Source organism: Mustela nivalis (genome assembly GCF_964662115.1).
Source record: "Mustela nivalis genome assembly, chromosome: 20".
In the NCBI taxonomy this organism is placed as follows: Eukaryota; Metazoa; Chordata; class Mammalia; order Carnivora; family Mustelidae; genus Mustela; species Mustela nivalis.
The window spans coordinates 7,404,655-7,426,818 of record NC_139039.1 but is presented as its reverse complement, the minus strand read 5'-3'; the positions used below and the strand labels follow the sequence as shown (position 1 = coordinate 7,426,818).

General features: G+C 37.8%; 1 protein-coding gene and 1 pseudogene across 7 annotated transcripts in view; both read left to right on the top strand.

Annotated features, from left to right (window-relative positions):
* ADAM32 (ADAM metallopeptidase domain 32) overlaps positions 1-22,164 on the top strand; it is a 197,757-nt gene that overhangs the window by 60,077 nt on the left and 115,516 nt on the right. For all 6 annotated transcript variants that reach the window (XR_014306696.1, XM_082715368.1, XM_082715369.1 and 3 more), the window contains exons 7-9: positions 2,415-2,483; positions 7,871-7,942; positions 8,141-8,307. Coding sequence is in view for 5 of the 6 variants with exons in the window: in XM_082715368.1 (XP_082571494.1) it covers positions 2,415-2,483; positions 7,871-7,942; positions 8,141-8,307 (308 nt within the window). In the remaining variant the exon portion in view is untranslated. The remainder of the gene's footprint in view (positions 1-2,414; positions 2,484-7,870; positions 7,943-8,140; positions 8,308-22,164) is intronic.
* LOC309855255 (AN1-type zinc finger protein 6 pseudogene) lies at positions 2,611-4,294 on the top strand (annotated as a pseudogene). Its single transcript has one exon. The product of its transcript is annotated as an AN1-type zinc finger protein 6 pseudogene (transcript).

The following is a 22,164-nucleotide window of genomic DNA, read 5'->3' as shown; positions in this document are numbered from 1 at the left end:
TGGATCACCGATCCATTCTTCTGTATCCTCTACTCTGCTGTTGATTTTCTCAAGTGTATTTTTCATTCAGGTATTGTGTTCTTCACCTCTGGTTGATTTTAAGAATTTTATATCTCTTTGTTGAAGTTCTTCGTGTTCATCCAGTCTTCTCCAAGTTTAGTTATCAGATTTGTGACTATTAATTTGAACTCTGTCAGAGAGATTGCTTATCTCCATTTTGTTTAGTTCTTTCTCAAGATTTGTCTTGTTCTTTCATTTCAAACATATTCTTCTGTCTCCTCATTTTGCCTGTTTCTGTCTGTGTATTAGGTAGATCAGCTATGGCTCCTTATTTTGAAGGTATAGCCTTATATAGAGGGTGTTCTGTGAGGCACAGAGCACTATTTCCCTCATCACCAGAATGAGGCAGTCCAGGGTTGTCCCCTATTTGAGATATGTGTGCCGTTCTATTGTGACTATGCCACAACCGCTGTGTGTGGTTTTATGTGCAGGACTAGCCCCTGTTGTGGTTGGTTTCAAGCCAAATCACTACTTTTGCTGTTGCATTGGTGGGCAGGTCTGCCCCCTGGCCTCCCCATAAGACAAGATCTGCTTCGGAAGGCCTTGTCCTGGCCAAGGGTATCTACTGGGTGTGTTTAGTTGGTAGCCACTTTGGGAGCAGTTGGTTTTGGCCAGGTATGCCTGCAGAGTATGATAGGACAGGACCACCTTGGAGGAGTGCCTGCCAGAGTGTGAGGGGTGGTTAGACAGAGCCAGTCCTCAAGGGAACCCTGGGATGGGGTATGCAATGCTAATAAGGTAGATGGAAAGTGTCAGAATTGGTACCCACCAGCGCTGGGCCAGCTAGGCAGAAGGAGGGTGAGAAAAATAGCTCATACTAGCTTTTCTGTTCTCAGAGAAAGTTTTTACAAATCTCTATACTTCTGACATTGGCCCTAAAATTAGTTACTAATCTTTACCTATATTCTAGGTACTTTTCAAACAGCTGCTTCTGTGCTGAGCCTCTGAGTGAGTGAATATGTGCATAGGCTCTTCAAAAGCACAGTTCAGTTTACTGTAGCCCTCTAATACTCCTCAAATTAAACCCTGCTGATTTTTAAAGCCATATATTATGGGGGTTTGTCTTTCCACTGTAGGCCCCCAGTGCAGGAATACCTAATGTGGAACTAAAACCCCTTGTTCTTCAACAAAATGGAAAGGCAACCTATTGAATGAGAGAAAATTCTTGCAAATCATACACTCATATACTCAATAAGAGGTTAATATATGTAAGAGGTTAATATATGTAATATATGTAAAAAACTCACAAAATTCCATAACAAAAATAAATAATGAGATTTGAAAATGGCAAAGGACATGAATAGACATTTTTCTAAAGAAGGCATACAGATGGCCATCAGGTGTATGAAGAGGTGTTCAATAACACTAATCATCAAGGAAATGCAAATCAAAACCACAATTTAGTATCACCTCACACCTATTAGGATGGCCTTTACCAAAAAGACAAAATATAACAATTATTGGTGAGGCTGTAGAGAAAAGGGAACATTTGTGCCCTCTTAGTGGAAATGCAAATTGTTATAGCCACTGTGGAAAAGCATATGGAGGTTCCTCAAAAAGTTAAAAATTGAACTACCTATCATCCAGAAATTTTACTTCTGGATATATATCCATAGGAAATGAAATTAGTATCTTGAAGAGATACTTGTACTTGTGTATCTTGGGAATATATATATATTTATTATATATATGTATATATGTATGCACGTATGTGTATACACATACATACATACATACATACATACAGTGGAATATTCAGCCTTCAAAAAGAAGGAAATCTTCCCATTTCTGACAACATGGATGAACCTGGAGGCTGTAATGCTAAGTGAAATAAGCCACACACAGAAAGACAAATACAGCATGATTTCACTTAGATGTAGAATCTTAAAGTAGTAAAACTCCTAGAAGCAAAGAGTAAAATGATAGTTGCCAGGAGCTGAGGACAAAGAGAAATGGGGAAATTTTGGTCAAATGGTACAAAGTTTCAGTTATGCAGGATAAGTAACTTTTGGGGATTAAACATATAGTATAATGACTGTAGTTAATGATAGTGTATTGTATACTATAGTTAATGATAGTGTATTGTAAACTTGAAATTTGCTGAGTATTGATCTTGGGCATTCTTATCATGCACACAAAACGAAAATGGTCACTCTGTGAGGTGGATATGTTAATTAGCCTGATTATGACAATTATTTTACTATGTATATATATCAAAACTAGTCTTATATTTTAAATACATATAATTTTTGTCAGTTATACCTCTATAAAGTGGAAAAATGACTTTAAAGGTTCAGAGTAAACAATTTATGAAAGTTTTATATGCTTTTAAGTGCTTTTTTCCTTTTTTCTAGTTGGAATCAGCTGTTCCAGATTTAATTCCTCTTTATGTGGAAATGCATATCGTGGTGGATAAAGCTTTGGTATGTATTTTTCTTTTTCTTTGTTTTTAAATATTTGTTGTGAATGTCTAATTTTCCCAACTAGAAAGGAACTTGTATTTTTTGGTGACTAACATAACACATTAAAAAAAAAAAAGTAAAGAAGCTCGGTTGCCGCGGAGCACAGCTTCAAGTGAAGTTAATCTGAGGGGAAGCGAACAGAAAATTGTGGAGGTTTCGGTGGAATGAATCTGAAGTCTGCTGCGGTAAAACACTGAAGGCTTTACAATGTTTTCTTGCATAAAACTCAGACTTTAAGTAGCTGCTTATGAGGCTAGGGAAGGCAGGAGGCTAATGTGTGTCTCGAGATACAGGACAGCTGTTTGCCCATCAACCTCAACTGTGTGTGCAACAGAGGAACATGGCTCAAGAAACTAATCACAGCCAAGTGCCTATGCTTTGTTCCACTGGCTGCGGATTTTATGGAAACCCTCGTACAAATGGCATGTGTTCAGTGTGCTATAAAGAACATCTTCAAAGACAGAATAGTAGTAATGGTAGAATAAGCCCACCTGCAGCCTCCGTCAGTAGCCTCTCGGAGTCTCTCCCCGTCCAGTGCGTGGACGGCGGTGGCCCCGACGTTCAGTGCCCGCTGGACTCTGCATGTGCGTCAGCGCAGCCAAGCCCTGTATCAAATCAGTCACTTTTATCAGAATCTGTAGCATCTTCCCAAGTGGACAGTACATCTGTGGACAAAGCAGTACCTGACACAGAAGACCTGCAAGCTTCAGTATCAGATACGGCACAGCAGCCGTCTGAAGAGCAAAGCAAGTCTCTTGAAAAACCAAAATAAAAAAAGAATCGTTGTTTCATGTGCAGGAAGAAGGTGGGACTTACTGGGTTTGAATGCCGGTGTGGAAATGTTTACTGTGGTGTACACCGTTACTCCGATGTACACAATTGCTCTTACAATTACAAAGCTGATGCTGCTGAGAAAATCAGAAAAGAAAATCCAGTAGTTGTTGGTGAAAAGATCCAGAAGATTTGAACTCCTGCTGGAATACAAAATCCTTTGACCATCTGCAAACTAAAAACTGACTTGAGGTTTTTTTTCCTAGTCCTTGGGAATGTAGAGCAACGTACTTGCATAGACCTTTTAATCATGCATGTCGCCAGAAGAATAGATTTTTGTTTTTGTTTTGAAAATGACTCTGAACATTTATTTCCATTGCAGTTTCTGTGGGTGAAAAGACTTAAGTAAACTTTACAAGTATTATCCTTTTAAGATCATTTTAATTTTAGTTGAGTGCAGAGGGCTTTTATAACAAACGTGGAGAAATTTTGGAGGGCCGTGATTTTTCCAGTATTAAACATGCATGCGTTGATCTTGCAGTTTATTTTCCATTGTGTGTGTCCATAGCTTTTCTCTGCAGCACGATCCCTGCCGACGGCGCCCCTCGGGGCCCGACTAGTTACCAGTCACGGAATGTATCCTCATGCTTACGGCTGCTGCTGGGTGTTCATTAACAGAAGTTCTACATAAGTTAGCGTATAGTTTCTTTGCATCCACTATTTATGTCTGAATCATTTGTCACAAGAGAGTGTGTGCTGATGAGATTCTAAGTTTGTGTGTTTTTAATTTTTTTTGAGCGAGGGAAGGAAAAGCTGTGTGCATTTCATTGCCAACTGCGGGTTTCTTTCGGATTACGCTCACCGGTCTGTGTGTACACGGTGTGAAGAATGATTTGAAGTAATTGTGCTGTATTTATGTTTACCCACCAGTCTTTGATTAAATAAAATGGAAAACTGTAAAAAAAAAAAAAAGTAAAAACAAAACAAAACAAAACAAAAAACCCCCAACAATCTTTTTACTACATGTCTTAGAACAGTGGAAAAATTTGTAAACTGAAAAATGAAATACTCAAAATTACATGTTCCTTTTTTTTTTTTTAAAGATTTTATTTATTTATTTGACAGAGAGAGATCACAAGTAGGCAGAGAGGCAGGCAGAGAGAGAGAGAGTGAGAGAGAGGAGGAAGCAGGCACCCTGCTGAGCAGAGAGCCCGATGCGGGACTCCATCCCAGGACCCTGAGATCATGACATGAGCCGAAGGCAGAGGCTTTAACCCACTGAGCCACCCAGGCGCCCAAAATTACATATTTCTATTAGAAATGTTTTATTTGAAATCTCTAAATAAAAATCCTGAATAACAAAATGATTTTTAGGCTGATGTTTCATATCTTTATATCTTTATATCTTTTCATATCTTTCATATCTCTCTCTATCTACAATATTTTCAGTGATGATATTTGTTTTAAGTGAAAATCTTTAAGCTTTTAGTATTTGTTTTTAGGGCACTTGAAGAGCAGTATGTAGCCTAGGGAATGTTTTATCCTATAAAGTTTTTATTGACCCAAAAGTGATGAGAGTATACCTATGAGAACTGCTTACATTAATGTATCAAGATTTTTTTTTTTTTTTTTGGAGCAGTTTTTAAGGTTCACCTGGTCCAGTGTATTGTTTACCTGGTACAAACATACTTCTAAATCCCTGATTCCCAAAAACTATTTAAGGACCTCTTATGGCTTTATGTTCTCCATATTTCAGAGATTTCAGAAAATGGGGAAAAATGTACTCTCCAGGTTATGTTCTGATGATGAACATTTGATTGTTACACCTCTGGGGTACTACAGAGAATATGAATCAAACACATTATCAGTTCTACTTGTAGAATTGTAGAGCTTGTCAGGAAGCCAAAGTTGAGATTCAGAGACAGAATTTAGAGAAGAATATGAAAATATTTGATATATTAGAATATAGGGAAAGGGACAAATGGAACATTTAAGAAAAAATTAAGATATTTATAATAATGATCACTAAATTTCCAGGGAATATTCTGGATTATAAAAATAGTTTTTTCAGAATTATGTTACAAACTTTAAGAGTTGTTTTAAAAGCTTTTGTTCAAATTGTCAGGTTTAACCAGCCGTATGATGCTGATTAACGTCCATTTTCTACGTTTATATACATATTTACATCTTCTTAATAAAGCAAACATTGAGCCTACTGTGACATCTATGTTACTAAAGATGTTGGGCATATAAAGAACGGTAGTGATACTGTCTTCACTGACTTCCCAAATTTTAAATCCACATTGTAGTCTAGTGAATTCAATGTTATGCTTGAAGGAAGCATATGGGAGTATGAAACACAGTCCAATGATGGAGAAAGACATGGAAACACATACCTATAACCTGGAGTAGTATAAAAGCATGCAAGTAGGAGTTTTAAAATGTGTTTTATTATTATTCACGTATGATTGGGCCAACAGATCAGGAGACAAAATTGTTATTGGAGAGATTGTTTGTTACTCAAAGTTCCCAAAAGGAGATAGTATGCCACATCCTGCAGAAGCCACATGGGGAAGTAACAAAATAGGTAGGAAGCAGAGGGAGCCAGTGGAGAACATGGGCAGGAGACTGGATTATAACTTCTGTGGGAAAGAACCCTTGAGGCAAAGTAAACAGGTTTAGGGTTGTCGAGCTTGAATGATTTCAGTGGGTTCTGGGATGTAAGGGTTGTCTCTGGTTGGCTCTTTGGGTGATTAGGGCAGGGGAATAATGGCCTGGAGTGTGAGATCCTGAGAAGGGATGGTTTGTGGATTAGTTTGGATAATGAAGTGAGGGTGGGGCCAGGGAAGACTTGGTGCAAAACTTTTCCTTGCAAAGGCACATAAATAAGAGAGAAGGTTCTTTAAAAACAACAATAACAACAAACAACCTGCAAGTTTAGTATGATTAATACATAGAGTTGAAGAAGAAAAATGGAAAGAGACAAATTGAAGAACTAATATGATATTTGGATTTTATTCTAACGTTAATGGAGAGTCATTAAAGATTTTAAACAGGGGAGTGACAGGTTCATATTTTCATTTTAGAATCATCATTTTTGTAATAGGGTAGGGGCTGGATTGCTGATAGGATAGTTGGAGACATTTAAGAGACCATTCCAGTAATCAAGCTGAACATTTACTAGTTAGTAGTATTAGTAATAGGAAAAAAGAAAAGCAATTTTAAAAGTTGCTGCTGAGGTTGAATTAGAAGGACTTAAATTGATTTAATTTATCATTCACTTAAATTTATTGAGCATTATGTAGATGCCAATTACATTCTACTTATTGAGGATACAGCTGTGAACACAACAGAAAAAGTTCTGCTCTTATGGAACTCTTATGATATGTAGTATCATAAATTTGGGAGGTCATAGATGATAATACCATTGATTAAAGTATTGGAAAGGTAATTTTTGAGGAAGAATGATGAGCTTCATTTTAGATATATTTAATTTGAGGGTCCTTTGGTACATGCAAGCAGTGCTGTACCTCAGAGAGATGATTTATAGATACGGAATTTGACATTGGCACATTCTACAAAGCTTATTTAGATTTCAGCAGTTGTATATACACTAATTGTGTGTGTGTGTGTGTGTATGGTTTTATGCACTAGGGTCACATATGTAGGCTTGTGTAATCACTGTCACGATCAAGACACTAAATAAACCATCACTACAAGACTCTTACATTTTTCTTAATAGTCACATCCATTTCTCCCTACTCCCCTACTTAACCTCTGGCAGTAACTAATCTGTGCTCTATTCCTTGAGTTTAGGAATATTGCAATATTGCATAAATGTTATCTTGTATATATCCCTCGGAGATTTTTTTTTAACACTTAGCATAATTTTCTTAAGGTTTATCCAAATTGTTTCATTTATCAACAGTTTAGTCAGTTCCTTTTAATGATCATTATTCCATGGTAAGAATGTACCGCAGTTTGTTTAACCAGTTAACCACTGAAGGGCATAGAAGTTGTTTCTAGTTTTGGATTAATAGGAATAAATTGTTATGAACATTCATGAATTTTTTTTTTTTCGAGCATCAGATTTTATTTCTTTAGGTTAAATGCCCAGGAGGGTGGGAGGCCTGGGTAGCTCAGTTGGTTTGGCATCCCACTTGTGATTTTGGCTCAGGTCACGATCTCATCAGCTGTGGGATTGAGGACCTTGTTGAAGATTCTCCTCCTCTGCCCCTCCCCTAACTTGTGCTTGTTCTCTCACTCTTGAATAAATCTTAAAAAATATAAATAAATGCCCAGGAGAGCAATTGCTGGGTCATATGGTAAATATATTATTTGTTTTGAAAGAAGCTGCTAACCTTCTTTAGAAGTTTAGAGTGGCTGTATGATTTTGCATTTCCACCAGCATATATGAATGACCAAGTTTATATTCATTTTTAAAATTTGTTACTGTCTTAGTTTGAACTATTCTAACCCCAAAGCAGCCTCAAAGTTCTGAGAGTAAATGGAGAGTATATTTCAAACATATTACATAACAGATTATATTTAAATTTAAAATTAATTTTGTTTTTCAGTATGATTACTTGGGCTCTGATAGCATGATAGTAACAAATAAAGTCATTGAAATTATTGGCCTTGTAAATTCGGTAAGTATTTTTCTTTTCATACTTGTTAGAAAAATTTATACTAGTTTTGAAATTCTAATTTCTATTAACTTCACTTGGCATTTCTGAATAATTAAGCCATCTATACAAACTGAGTATGGAATTGTCAAGCATTAATTTCTTTGTTATTATAAAATAACAACGATTAATTTTTCATGTATTTATCTCTTTTGTTTTTAGATGTTTGCCCAGTTTAAAGTTACTGTTGTGCTGTCATCATTGGAGTTGTGGTCAGATAAAAATAAGATTTCTACAGTTGGTGAGGCAGATGAAGTATTGCGTAGTTTTTTAAAATGGAAAAAGTTCTATCTAACTCTAAGGCCTCATGATATTGCATATTTATTCATGTAAGAATAATGTTTCACTATTCTTAGAAAGCAGAGATCTGTGATAATAATATAGCTTATTTAGGGAACTTCTTTTGGTGACTATTAATACATTATTAGGTGCTTCATTCAGGCCTCATATTCTCTTTCTGTTTGTCACTAAAAAAAAAGGCTTGCTAAAATTTATTTCTTTGCTTATTAGCTCTTTACTAATGAAGGTATTGAGGTTTCTAGAGGTTAAACGATTTCAGGATTCTTCTATCTAGTGGTGTCCTTCTGGTTTGAACCCACAGGTTTGAACCCCAGAGCCCATAATCTTAACCACTACCTAAAATAATGGGATTTATCTTATAAAGTTCTTATTTTGTTATGAAGTTGGATCAAAGGCTTGGGAAAGTAGGTTAGAAACAGTTTACCCTAATGAATTTTCTGCATTATTTTAAATATTAATTTTCTTTTTTGTTTTGTTCTAGTTTTTATTGTGGGGAGATTTCAAGCATAACAACAGTTGAGAAAGTAAAATAATTAATCCTTATGTACCTTACATATCCATAAAACAATTATCAGCTAATGGCTAAATTTTTCTTTTTCTCACCCCCTCAAACTCAATTATTTGAAGTAAATCCTTGTTTTTTGGTCTTTCTAGCTCATTATTTATTAAAAGTAGATTCTTTATCCCTCCCTCAGCCCTGCTAGCTCATCATAAGTGCACTCCTCAACTGTCATCATCCATTTAACCCCCCTTACCCATCTCCCCTCTGATAACCATCAGTTTGTTCTCTATAGTTAAGAATCTGTTTCTTAGTTTGCCTCTCCCTCTCTTTTCTTCCCTATGCTCATTTGTTTTGTTTTCTAAATTCTGTGTATGAATGAAATCATATGGTATTTGTCTTTCTCTCCCTGATTTATTTCCTTTAGCATAATATTCTCGAGCTCCATCCTTGTCATTGCAAATGGCAAGATTTCATTCTTTTTCATGGCTGAGTATGTATATACAACACACACACACACACACACACACACACACACACACACACATATATATATATATATATATACATACATATATATACCACTTCCTCTTTATCTGTTCATCAGTTGATGGACACTTGGGCTTTTTCCATTATTCGGCTATTGTACATAATGTTGCTATAAATATTGGGATATGTATCCATTTGAATTAGTATTTTTGTATTCTTTGAGTAAATACCTAGTATATTTGCTGGATCCTAGGGTAGTCCTATTTCTACCTTTTTGAGGAACATCCATACTATTTTAGAGAGTGGCTGCATCACTTTGCATTCCTACCACCAGTGCAAAAGTGTTCCCCCTTCTCTACATTCTTGCCAACACCTGTTGTTTCTTGTGTTAGCCATTCTCACAGGTGTGAGGAGTTATCTTATTGAGGTTTTGATTGTACCTCCTGCTGATGAGTTATGTTGAGTAGCTTTTCATATGTCTGTTGGCCATCCAACAGACATCATATGTCTTGTTTGGAAAAAAGTCTATTCATGTCTTCTCATTTTTAATTGGATTATTCATTTTTTTGTGTTGAGTTGTAGAAGTTCTTTATATATTTTGGATACTTACCCTTTTGCACATAGGTCATTTGAAAATATATCAACCCATTCCAAAGATTTTATTTTGTTTTGTTGAATACTTCCTTCACTGTGCAGAAACTTTTTATGAAGAAACTTTTGATGAAGTACCAATGGTTTATTTTTGCTTTTGTTTCCTTTGCCTCTGGAGACATATCTAGGAAGAAGTTGTTAAGGGCCAGTGTCAGAGAGGGTTACTGCTTGTGTTATCCTCTAGGATTTTCATGGTTCCATATTTCACCTTTACATCTTGAATCCATTTTGAATTTTTTTTTTTTTTGTATGGTGTAAGAATGTGGTCCTGTTTAATTCTTTTGTGTGTTGTTTTCTAGTTTTTCCAATACCATTTGTTGAAGAGACTATCTTTTTAAAAAAACTTACATATAATGTATTACTTGTTTCAGGGGTACAGGTCTGTGATTTATCAGTCTTACACAATTCACAGCACTCACGATAGCACATAACCTCCCCAGTGTCCATCACCCAGCCAACTTATCCATTCCATCCTGCATCCCCTCCAGCAACCCTCAGTTCATTTCCTGAGATTAAGAGTCTCTTATGGTTTGTCTTCCTCTCTGGTTTCATCTTGTTTCATTTTTTCCTTACCTTCCCCTATGATCCTCTGTCTTGTTTCTTAAATTCCTCATATCTGTGAGATCATATGATAATTGTCTTTCATTTTTTTTTATACCATACGAAAAAGATAAATTAAAGGTGGCTCAAAGACCTAAATTTCAGACATGAAGCCATAAAATTCCTGGAAGAAAATATAGGCAGCAATTTTTTTCACACCAGCCATAGAAACATTTTTCTAGATCTGCCCTCTGGAATGGGAAACAAAAACACAATTGAACTATTAGGACTACACAAAAATAAAAATCTTCTGCACCAGTAAGGAAACCATCAGCAAAGCATAAAGGCTTTGCTTTTGCAACTGATATATCTGATAAACGGTTACTATCCAAAATATATAATGAACTTATATAACTCAACAGCAATAAAACAAATAATCTGGTTAAAAATGATCAGTAGACTTGAATAGACATTTATCTAAGGAAGATGTACAGAGGGCTAACACATGAAAAGATACTCAACATAACTAATCATCAGGGAAATGTAAATCCAAACCACGTTAGATAGCACCCCATACCTCTCAGAATGGCTAAAATAAAAAAGACGAGGGCACCTAGGTGGCTTGGTCAGTTAAGCACTTGACTCATGATTTGGGCTTAGGTCATGATCTCAGGGTTGTGAGATTGAGTCCTACATTGGGTTCTGCACTAGGCGTGGAGCCAGCTTAAGATTCTCTCCTTCTGCCCCTCCACCCCATTCACCCACTCTCTGTCTCAATAAATGTTGGCAAAAATGTGGAGAAAAAGGAATCCTTATGCCATGTTGGTGGGAACACAATTGGAACTGCTGTGAAAAACAGTATGAAGTTTTCTTAAAAAAAAAAAAAAAAAGAATTGCCATCTGATCTAGTAATTTCACAATTTGATATATCCAAAGAAAACAAAAACACTAGTTCAAAAAGATATATGCACCCCTATGTGTATTGCAACTTTATTTACAATAGCCAAGATATGGAAACAACCCTACTGTCCATTGATAGATGAATGGGTAAAGAGGAAGTGGTATACATACACAATGGAATATTATTAAGCTATCAAAAGAATGAAATCTTGCCATTTGCCACAACATGGATTAACCTAGAGAGAAAAATGCTAAGTTAAATAAGTCAGAGAGGGTTAAATTACATATGATTTCACAAATATGTGGAATTTAAGAAACAAAATAATAATGAACAAAGAGAAAAAATGGACTTCTAAACACAGAGAACAAACTGGTATCTGCCATAGGAAAGTGGGTGGGTAGCTAGGTGAAATAGATAAAAGGGTTTAAGAGTACAGTTATCTTGATGAGCACCAAAAAATGTATAGAATTGTTGAGTCATTATACTGTACACCTGAAACTAATATAAGAACATATATTGGTTATGCTTGAATAAAAAAAGAACAGAATGAAAAGGCACCATATAGGAGAAGATATTTTCAAATCATGCCTAGTAAGTGTTTAATATCCAGAATATATAAGGGACAATAAATATTAACAGCAAAAAGACAGTCTCATTAAAAATGGGCAAAGGACTTAAAGAGACATTTCTCCAGATAAGATCTACAAGTGTCCAATAAGCACATTAAGAAATCTTTGTCAATACTAATCATTAGAGGAATGCAAATCAAGAAATAGACACACTGAATCTGGAAAGACTTTTTTTCTGAGAAAAACTAAGCTACATATAGAAAAGTTTTTTTCTGAGAAAGAAAAAAAAACTACGCTACTGCTACACATCAGATGAACAAGAAAAAAACCCATATTGAAACAGGTAGGAGAGACTGAGACACAATCTCACGATAAATGGTCTCTCAGAACTTGGGGGAACTCGTAACTTTGAGATTCTCTCTGAGGAACTAATAGCTTAAATCCTACGTCTAACAACCCAGCTTTTAAGATAGTGCCTGAGAGGCAAGCCCACAAGACATCTAGATTTGAAAGCTGATAAGGCTTGCATCATAATATCCACAGGCTATAGGGAATTGGGAAATTTTTTTTAAGGGCTCATCAGACTCTGAGGCTATCCCACAGGGCCTAGAACACAGGGAGTGGACAGAGATGCCCAGTCTTCCTCTGAAAGTAGAAATTTAACACACATCTATGGGCCTAATGAATTACCATTAGGTGCCATATTTGTGCTTTCCTTCTGCATTACTGTAGGTTGCTGGAATTTCCAGAAAGACCTTGCGTACTCATCTGGTGCAATGGTTTCTGTGGTTGCTGCCCAAGGGATACCTGTTGGATCACCTGATGGTCAGTGGGGCTTAATTTTGTGGGTACTATAGGACTGTAGTTAATGGAGAAATAGTTCTTGACTGGCTACAGCGCACAGGGCACAGTATAAAGATAGAAAACTGAAATGCATCCCCAATCTTTCTGTGAAAGAGGCCTATTAGTTATCTTCATAGCTCTGGCCTGAGGGCCATAGTTAAGCACACATTGAATTGAACACACATCTAGAGTCTGATTATAATCCTCTTCAGAGGCTGGGGAGGCTAGCAGGTGCCATCTTCATGCTCTTCCTCTGTCCATCCCGAAGTCTTTGGTGTCTCTAAGAAAGGAGCTTGTGCACATGTCTGGTGCCCTAAACTTAAGAGGCTGCTGCTCAGAGTATACATTCCTTAATAGCCCGACTTTGATGGTCAGAGGGACTTGTGTTCACAGGGTGATGGGGTGGAAACAAAGAAATGGTTCTTAACTGGCTATCACCACAGGGTTCAGCAAAGGAATAGACCAAATGCCAGTTTCTCTGTGCTTCCCTAAAAGAGGTATATTTGCCTTAGTGTCTGGTTTCCAGTCTGCCTGAATCTAGATGCTGACTGACACCCTCCCATTCGGGGCAGTGACTGGTCTTGGGACACCATCAAGTAGTGGGACCCTCTAAAAATAAAGTAACCTGTTTGAACATCAAGATGTTTGAGAGATTACCAGAAGAAGAAAAAGGTTAAATGATAACTTTATATTCTATACTACTAGGCAACTCCTTTAAGACTGAGAGATAACTGATTTATTTAATGCATAGAAACTAACACAAAGTCAAGGAAAATGGAAAACAGGAATATGTTGCAAATGAAAGATAAAACTTCAGAAAAAGATCTTAATGAAATAGATATAAGTGATTTACCTGATAAAGAGCTCAAAATAATGGTCTTAAAGATGCTCTTTGAGCTCAGGATTGTATGGAAAAGGTGAGAATTTCATTAAAAGAGAAAATGTAAGAAATAAAAAACAGAAGTTTCAGAGCTAAAGATATAATAACCGAATGGAAAAATACATAGAATTCAACAGCATACTAGATAAAGTGGAAGAAAGGATCAGTGAACTCAAATCTCACCCCATCAGAGCAGCAAATAGAAAAAGAGAGGAAAAGCAAAAATAGCATAAGGGACTTGTGGAAGAACATCAAGCAGACCAATATTAACATTACAGCCATATCAGCAAGAGATAGGAGAAAGGAGTAGAAAACTTTGGTGGAGAAATAATGGCTGAAAATTTCCCTAACCTGGGGAAGGAAATACACATTCAGATCCAGGAATTCCAGAGAGGCCAAGTAAGACAAAGCCAAAGAGACTCACACCAAGACACATTAATATCAAATTGTCAAAAGTTAAAGGGGAGGGAATTTTAAATGTAGCAAGGACCCCCCCCCATATTGTTACATATAAGGGAACCCCATAACATTATTTGCAGATTTTTCAGCAGAAACTTTCCATGCCAGGAAGAAGTTACATGATATATTTAAAGTGCTGACAGAAAAAAATGTTAATTAAGAATACTGTATTTGGAAAAATTGAAGGAGACATAAACAGTGTTCCAACAAGTAAAAGCTAAAGGGCATCATCACCACTAACTAGACCAATATTACAGGAAATGTTAAAGGAATATTGTTTCAGTTTAAATGAGATGGACCGCAATTGTAACAAGAAAACATATGGAAGTGTAAATCTCACTCACAAATAAATAGTAAAATCCAGATTAGTCTAATGTTGTAAAGGGGGTGCGTTCATCACTTATAAAGCTAGTAAGAAGGTTTAAAGACAAAGTAGTAAACACAACTATAATTTTTTTAGAGGATACACAAAAAGATGTAAGTTATGACATCATAACAAAACGGGGTGGAGGAAGTAAAAATGTAGACCATTAAAATGTGTTCAAAGTTAGGTTATCACTTTGAAGTAGACCTTGAAGTAGACTTATAATTTGTTTTATGAAAGCCTCATGGTAACCACAAAGGTAAAACTTATAGTATAAATACAAAAGATAACATGCAATAAATGTGTGCATACATTATAGCAAATCATCAAATCAAAAAGGAAGAGAGCAAGATAAGGAGAAATGAAAGGGCAGTTAGTTATAAAGCAGCCAGAAAACAATAAAGTGGCAGTAAGAACTTAGCTGTTGGTTGGGACTTCAGGGACGTTGGCAGAATAGGAGGAATCTAAGCTTACTTTGTCCCACAGGCACACCTAGAGAAAAACCACATCAGTGCAGCTAACATAGAAAATGACCCAAAGACTGGCAAAACAGACTTTCCACAGTTACTTATAGAGAGGAGGCCATATCCAAATGGGTAGGGTGGAGAGACAGAGTCACAAGCTAAATTCCCAGTGAAACCAACCACAAACAGGAGGGACATCAGAATCATGGAAAAGGAAGAGGAGTGGACCACATACTAGGCACCAGAGACGTAGGGGACCTCTATGGGAAGATGAATCTCCATAACCTTTGGCTTTAAACCCCAGTGGAGTTAACTTCATGAGTTTTACAATGGGGCAATAGGAAATTGAGTCCCTGCCCTTAAAGAGCCAGCACAACAAACAACCTCACTGAAATAGAGCATAGAAGACACAGTTCGAAAAGTGCCAGAGATACACATGAAGGAGATTTACTTAATAGCCTCAGAATGTGTACTGGAGGGCCAGGGATCTTTAGGGGACTTCTCAAAGAGCAAAAGAGTTGGTGGGTGCCATTTCTTTTCCCCACTTCAGCCTAGATACCCTGACACTTCTGGGGACCAGCATGAACACTCTCTACCTACCTTGCTAATACTGTGTGCCCTGCTCCTGCATTCTGCAGATCTGCCCATTCTAACCCTCCTACTCTGCAAGAGTCTCTCCAAAGTGGCTCTTGCTTTATCACATCCTGCAAGCAGCCATGGAAGGGACCGGCACCACTCCAGTGACCCCTGCCCCTGGGGAAGGAGACTATTGCCATACACACTACTAATTTGACTGCAGCTCCAGCAGATGGACTGGAGGCACACATTTGATTTGACTGCAGGCCCCACCCACCAAAAAAAATCTCTCAGCGGTGAGTATAGTGAGAGAGCCCTGTTGTTCAGGGTCACTGCAGCCCTGGCAGACAGACTGGGAGCAGGCCTCTGGTCTGATTGCTGGCCCTGCCCACCAGCAAAAGCTTCTCATGTGACAAGGGAAGGAGAGCACCCTGAACCCCCACAGACAGACAGACAAAGGGCAGGCATCTGATTTGACTGCAGGCCCTACTTACCAATGAAAGCCTCTCAAGATAATGCGAAGGGAGTGCCTGCAGTTTGCTATGACTGCTTCTCCAGAAATGGGGTGAGGGCAAGTATGTGGTCTGATTGCTGACACCATCCAACTATAAGCTCACATTGGCTCAGACAGGCCCTTTTTGTTTTTATTTTTTTAAGTTTTAATTTAAACTGGTTAGTTAACATGCAGTGTAATATTAGTTTCAGGTGTACCGTGATTCAACACTTCATACATCATCACAAGTGCTCTCCTTAAACCCCATCACCTGTTTTCACCCATCCCCTCACTCACCTCCCCTCTTGTAACCATCAGTTTGTTCTTTATAGTTAAGAGTCTGTTTCTTGGTTTAAGTTTCTCTCCTCTCTTTGCTTGTTTGTTTTGTTTCTAAAATCTACGTATGAGTGAAATCATATAACATTTGTGGTCTTCGTCTGATTTGGGGATTAAGGTAACGCTAGCCTCATAAAGTTTGGAAGTTTTTCTTTCATTTCTATTTTTTGAAACAGCTTCAAAAGAGTAGGCATTAATTCTTTTTTTTAAATGATTGGTAGAATTCCCCCAGAAGTCATCTGGCTCAGGGCTCTTGTTTGTTGGGAGATTTTTGATTACTGCTTCAATTTCCTTGCTGGTTATGGGTCTGCTTATGTTTCCTATTTCTTCCTGTTTCAGTTTTGGTAGTTTATACATCTCTAGGAATGCATCCATTTCTTCCAGATTGGCTAATTTTTTTTGGCATATAATTGCTTATAATATGTTCTAATATAATTTAATATAATACAATATAACATATATTATATATATAATATATAACGCTATAATGTTTTCTTATAATTGTATTTCTTCGGTGTTGGTTGTGATCTCTTCACTTTCATTCATGATTTTATTTATTTGGGTCCTTTCTCTTTTCTTTTGGAAAAGAAAAAAAAAACCAACTCTGCCACACTCAGGCACCCTCAGTCGTCTTGTGACCCTGCGGATCCTCAGGCCACACAGGTCTGCCTAGGGTTCTGCCCCTACTTAGCCACCCGAGTGCCTTTTGTGGGGGCATTCCTCACTGGAGCAGACTTCTAAAAGTTACGATTTTGTGCTCTGCTGATATATCACTTTCTGGTGCCAGCTTATGGAGGCTCCCTCCCACTGTGGTTTTATCTTCCCATATACTACCTCCGATTCAGTTCTCTGCACCTCCTCCATTGAAGAAAGTGGTCGCGTTTTTATCTGTAGAGTCCCAGCTATTCTTTTCTTAGATCTCTGGTTGTGTTTGCAGGTGTTCAGAATGGTTTGATAGCTATCTAGTGGAATTCCTGGGTCCAGACAAAACCAAGGTCTCCTCTTCCTCTGCCATCTTGGACACCTCCTACAAAATAAGTCTTAATGTATTCAAGAAGATCTAAAGCGTATCTGACATCTTTTCTGATAATTTTAGGAAACTAGAAATCAATACAAGAAGAAAACTGAAAAATTCACAAATATATAGAGTTTAAACATCATGCTACTGAAAAAATTATGGGTCAAAAAAATCAAAAGAGGAAACAAAAAGCACCTTGAGATAGGTGAAAAGTTTATTAATCTTGTGTATCTTTACAAAGAACTAGCTCTTCATTTCTTTGATCTTTTCCACTGATTTTTTTTTTTTTTTTTTGCCTTCATTTCATTTACTTCTGCTCTGATCTTTATTATTTCCTTCATTCTACTAACTTTGGGCTTGTTCTTTTTCTGGTTCCTTTAGTTATAAGGTTAGACTGAGATTTTTCTTGTTTTTTTGAGGTGGGACTGTATTGCCATCAATTTTCCTTTTAGAATTGTTTTCTCTGAGTGCCATTGTGTTTTCGTTTTCATCTGTCTCTATGCATTTTTTAAAATTTCCTCTTTGATTTCTTAGTTGACCTATTGGTTGTTTAGTAGCACGTTATTTAATCTCCACATGTTTGGTTTTTATAGTTTTTTTCTTCCTTGTAATTGATTTCTAGTTTCATATTGTTGTGGTCAGAAAAGATGACAGATACAATTTCAGTCTTTTTAAATTTGTTGAGACTTTATTTTATGACCTACCTTGACCTTTCCTGGAGCATGTTCCATGTGCACTTGAAAGAATGTATATTCTGCTGTTTTTGTATGAAATGTACTGTGTATTTACCTGTTAAATCCATCAGGTTTAAAGTATTGTTCAAAGATACTGTTTCCTTATTGGTTTTATATGTGGATGGCCTATTAATAGATGTTAATGAAGTTTAAAGTCCACTACTGTTTTTACATTATTGTCAATTTCTCCCTTTATATTGGTTAATCTTTTCTTTATATACTTAGATATTCTAATGTTGGGTGCATAGATATTTGTAATATTCTCTTGTTGGACTGATTCCTTTTAACAGTATTGTTATTGCTATTGTTATTCTTTGTCTCTTTACAGTTTTTTTTTTTTAAAGATTTATTTATTTATTTGACAGAGAGAGAGAGAGAGAGAACAAAAACTGCGGGAGTGGGAGAGGGAGAAGGAGGCTTCCCACCGAGCAGGGAACAGGTGCAGGCCTTGGTCCCAGGACCCTGGGATCAGGACCTGATCCGAAGGCAGACACTTAATGACTGAGCCACCCATTCACCCCTGCAGTCTTTGTTTTAAAGTCTGTTTTGTTCAACATAAGAATTGCTACCCTGGCTTTTTTCTCCTCCACTTTCATTTGCTTGGTTTATCTTTCTTCATCCCTTCACTTTGAATCTGTATGTATCATTAGGCCTAAAGTAAGAGTCTAATAGGCAGCAAAAGATGGTTCTTTTTACCTATTTTGCTACCCTGTGTCTCGACTGGAACATTTGGACCATTTAAACTTAAAGAAATTATTGATAGGTATAGTCCTTCGCAATTTTAATTGTTTTCTGGTTGTTTTGTTCTCTGTTGTTTTCTTCTTCTCTTGATCTCTTTCCTTGTGATTGATGAATTTATATAGTGTTATGTTTGGCTTTCTTTATTTTATGTTTATTATAGGTTTTGGGTCTGTGGTTACTATGATGTTCACATATAGCATCCTATGCGTGTAACAGTCTATATTTAAAGTTTATGATCTTTTTGTCTTTTTTACTCCCTTCTTCACATTTTATATATATGTTGTCATACTTTATATCCTTTAACTCATAATTTGCTTCTGATTATGGATTTTTTTCCACTTAAAAAGTCCCTTTAACATTTTTATTATAAGGAGGCTTAGTGGTGGTAAAATCCTTTTACTTTTGTTCTGATGATAAACTCCTTCTCTCTCTTTCAATTCCAAATGATAACCTTGCCAGGTAGAGTATTTTTGGTTGTAGGTTTTTTTTTCTTTTCAGCACTTTGAATATATCATGCCACTCTCTTCTGATCTGCAGTTTCTGCTGAAAAGTCAACTGATGGTCTTGTAGGGTTTTCTTTGAATGTAAGTAGTTGTTTCTTTCTTACTGCTTTTAACATTCCCAGTCTTTAACTTCTGACATTTTAACTGTAATGTGTTGTGGTATGGACCTTCTTGGGTTCATCTTGTTTGCAACTCTCTGCACTTCCTGAACCTGGCTGTGTATTGCCTTCTCGGAGTTAGGGAAGTTTTTACCTATTATTTTTTTTAAAGATTTTATTTATTTTATTGAGAGAGAGAGTGAAAGGGAGACCTAGGAGGGAGAAGCAGATGCCGCATTGAGTGGAGAGCTCAATGTAGGGCTTGATCCCAGACCCTTGGGGTCATGACCTAAGCCAAAGGCAGACCCTTAATTGAGCCACCAAGCTGCCCCTACTTATTATTTCAAATACATTTTCTGCTCCTTTCTCCTTTTCTTCTTGGGCCCTAATGATGAAGGGAATATTTGTTTGTTTGATGTTGTTCAATGAGTTACTTAACCTATTTTCACTTTCTAAAAATGCCTTTTTCTTTTTACTGTTTAGCTTGGATGCTTGCCATGACCTTGTCTTCCAGATTGCTGATCCATTCTTCTGCAGCTACTAATCTACTATTGATTCTATCTAGATTATTTTTCTTTTAGTTACTGCATCCTTCAAGTCAGATTGGTTTTTAAAAAATATTTTCTTTTTACTGAAGGCCTCACTGAGTTTTTCCACTTTTTCTGACCACCCCAGTGAACGTCTTTTATGATTATCACTATAAATTCTTTCTGAGGCATATTGCATATCTCTTTTTCATTAGTTATTTTTCTGATGTCTTTTTCTTTCTCTTGGAGCAATTTTTCTGTATCCCCATTTTTCTTGAATTTCTTTTTGTTTATATGAAACTACCTTTCCTAAACTTAAAGGAATGGTCTTGTTTATATTCATTCCTTGTGTCAACTTCCCTTGTTGACTTTTGCTAACTGGAGCTGTAGATGAAGTGGGCTGATGGTGCAGTCTGTAGATGGTGCAGTCTGTACTAGGGCTGCTCGGTGAGATGGCCAGGGCTGAAGTGAGTGTGGGCCGGGTCTGAGGCTCTATGCACAGGGGCTATCCTGATATGATTGTGAATCTGAAGTGATTGCAGTCTGATGGGTTCTATGGCTCTTTGCGCCGTGGGCACTTTGGCAGGACAGCTGAGGTTGAAGTAGGTGCGGACCAGGGTATTCTGGGCCTCTACATTCTGAGGGCCTCCTAGCAGGACAGCTACAATTGATATGAGCACAGTCTAGGGTGGTCCCTGGGCTTTCTACACAAAGGGTGTCCTGACAGGATACTTGAAGCTGAAGTGGATGTAAGCCATGGTATTCTGGAGCTTTCTGCTTAGAGGATGCCTAGGCTGGACTGCTGGAACCAAGATGGGGTATAGACCAGAGAGTCCTGTTCTGTGCGAAGGGCACCCTGGTGGGTGAGCTATAGCTGAAATGGCATAGGCTGGTCTTCCTGGGGCTCTTGAGGCAGCAGGCACCCTGCAGGACAGGTAAAGCTGAAGTGGGAAAGTGTTGGTGTGGTCCTTGGGCTCTCCATGCAAACCGTGCCCTGGCAGGATAGCTGAAGTTAAGTATCCTGAGGTGCTCAGAGCAAGTGCCCTTGGGGTGGGGTGGTGCCGCTGGAACCAAGGTGAGCATTGGCTGCAGGTTTCTGGGGCACTATAGGCATGGCACACCCTGTTGGGGGTGACTGGAACGGTAGCAGGTGTCAGTTGGAGGTCCTGAGTGTTCTGCATTGGGGGTGCCTTATCAAGCTGGTGGAAGCTGCAGTGGTGTGGGCTTGGAGTGTTCTGAGGTGGCTTTGTACATGTGTCACCTTGGCATAATGGCTAGGGCTGCAGTGAGCAGTGACCAGGGGCATTCCAGTGGAACAGCTGGGCTTGGTTGGATCAGGGGCACAGGGCTCACTGAGGTGGTAAACGAGCCAGGGCATCTGTACCTTGCTCCCATTCACATTATCAAGGTGGAAGAGGAAAAGAAACTGTTGTACTTGCTAGCTCCCTTGTCCTGGAGAGAGTTCTAGCATCTAGCAGCTCCCTACTACTCCCATACCCCCATAGTTTGGCTGAGTTCTGGGGCTGTATCTCTTATACACTAGTTGGTCTTTTAAACCATGGCTTTTTTTTCTGTGTCTCAGGGCATCTAGGGGTGGTGTGAGCTAGGGGCCAGGTGCTTGCAGGTTGGTTATGGCTCCCAGACCCTGCTCTCATCTACAAGATCAAGTTGTAGGCTGAGTGTAAACCATTGCACTCACTAGCGTCTCTGACCCACAGAGTCCAGCAATGTCCTCCCCTGACATTTAGTGGATTTCTAGAGCTTGTTCTTTTATGTACTAGTTGCTCTTTTAACCAGGGGTTTTTTTGATTGTTTGTTTTTTGTTTTGTTTTGTTTTTCTTTTCTTTCTGTGCCCCAGGGCAGATGAATCTGCTCCTGGTCTTTCAGTGCTATCACTCCTCACTGCCATTCGCAGTTTTAGATTTGGGATTTCTCTTCATTACTGTGTCTCCTGTCTTGCCAGTCCCTCTTGTCTTTCTATCTTTCATTGTATAGAAGCTGTTCAGTTAGCCGTAAGTCCTTTTTCAGGAGGAGTGTCTCTACAAATAGGTATAGATTTGGTATGTCTATGGAGGAGGTAAGATCAGGATCTTCCTATGTTGCCATCCTGGACCAGCTCTTCCTATTAAGTGTTCTTTAAGCATTTAGGTACATGTCCTATATAATATATATGATTTCAGAATATTTTCTGGCTGTGGATA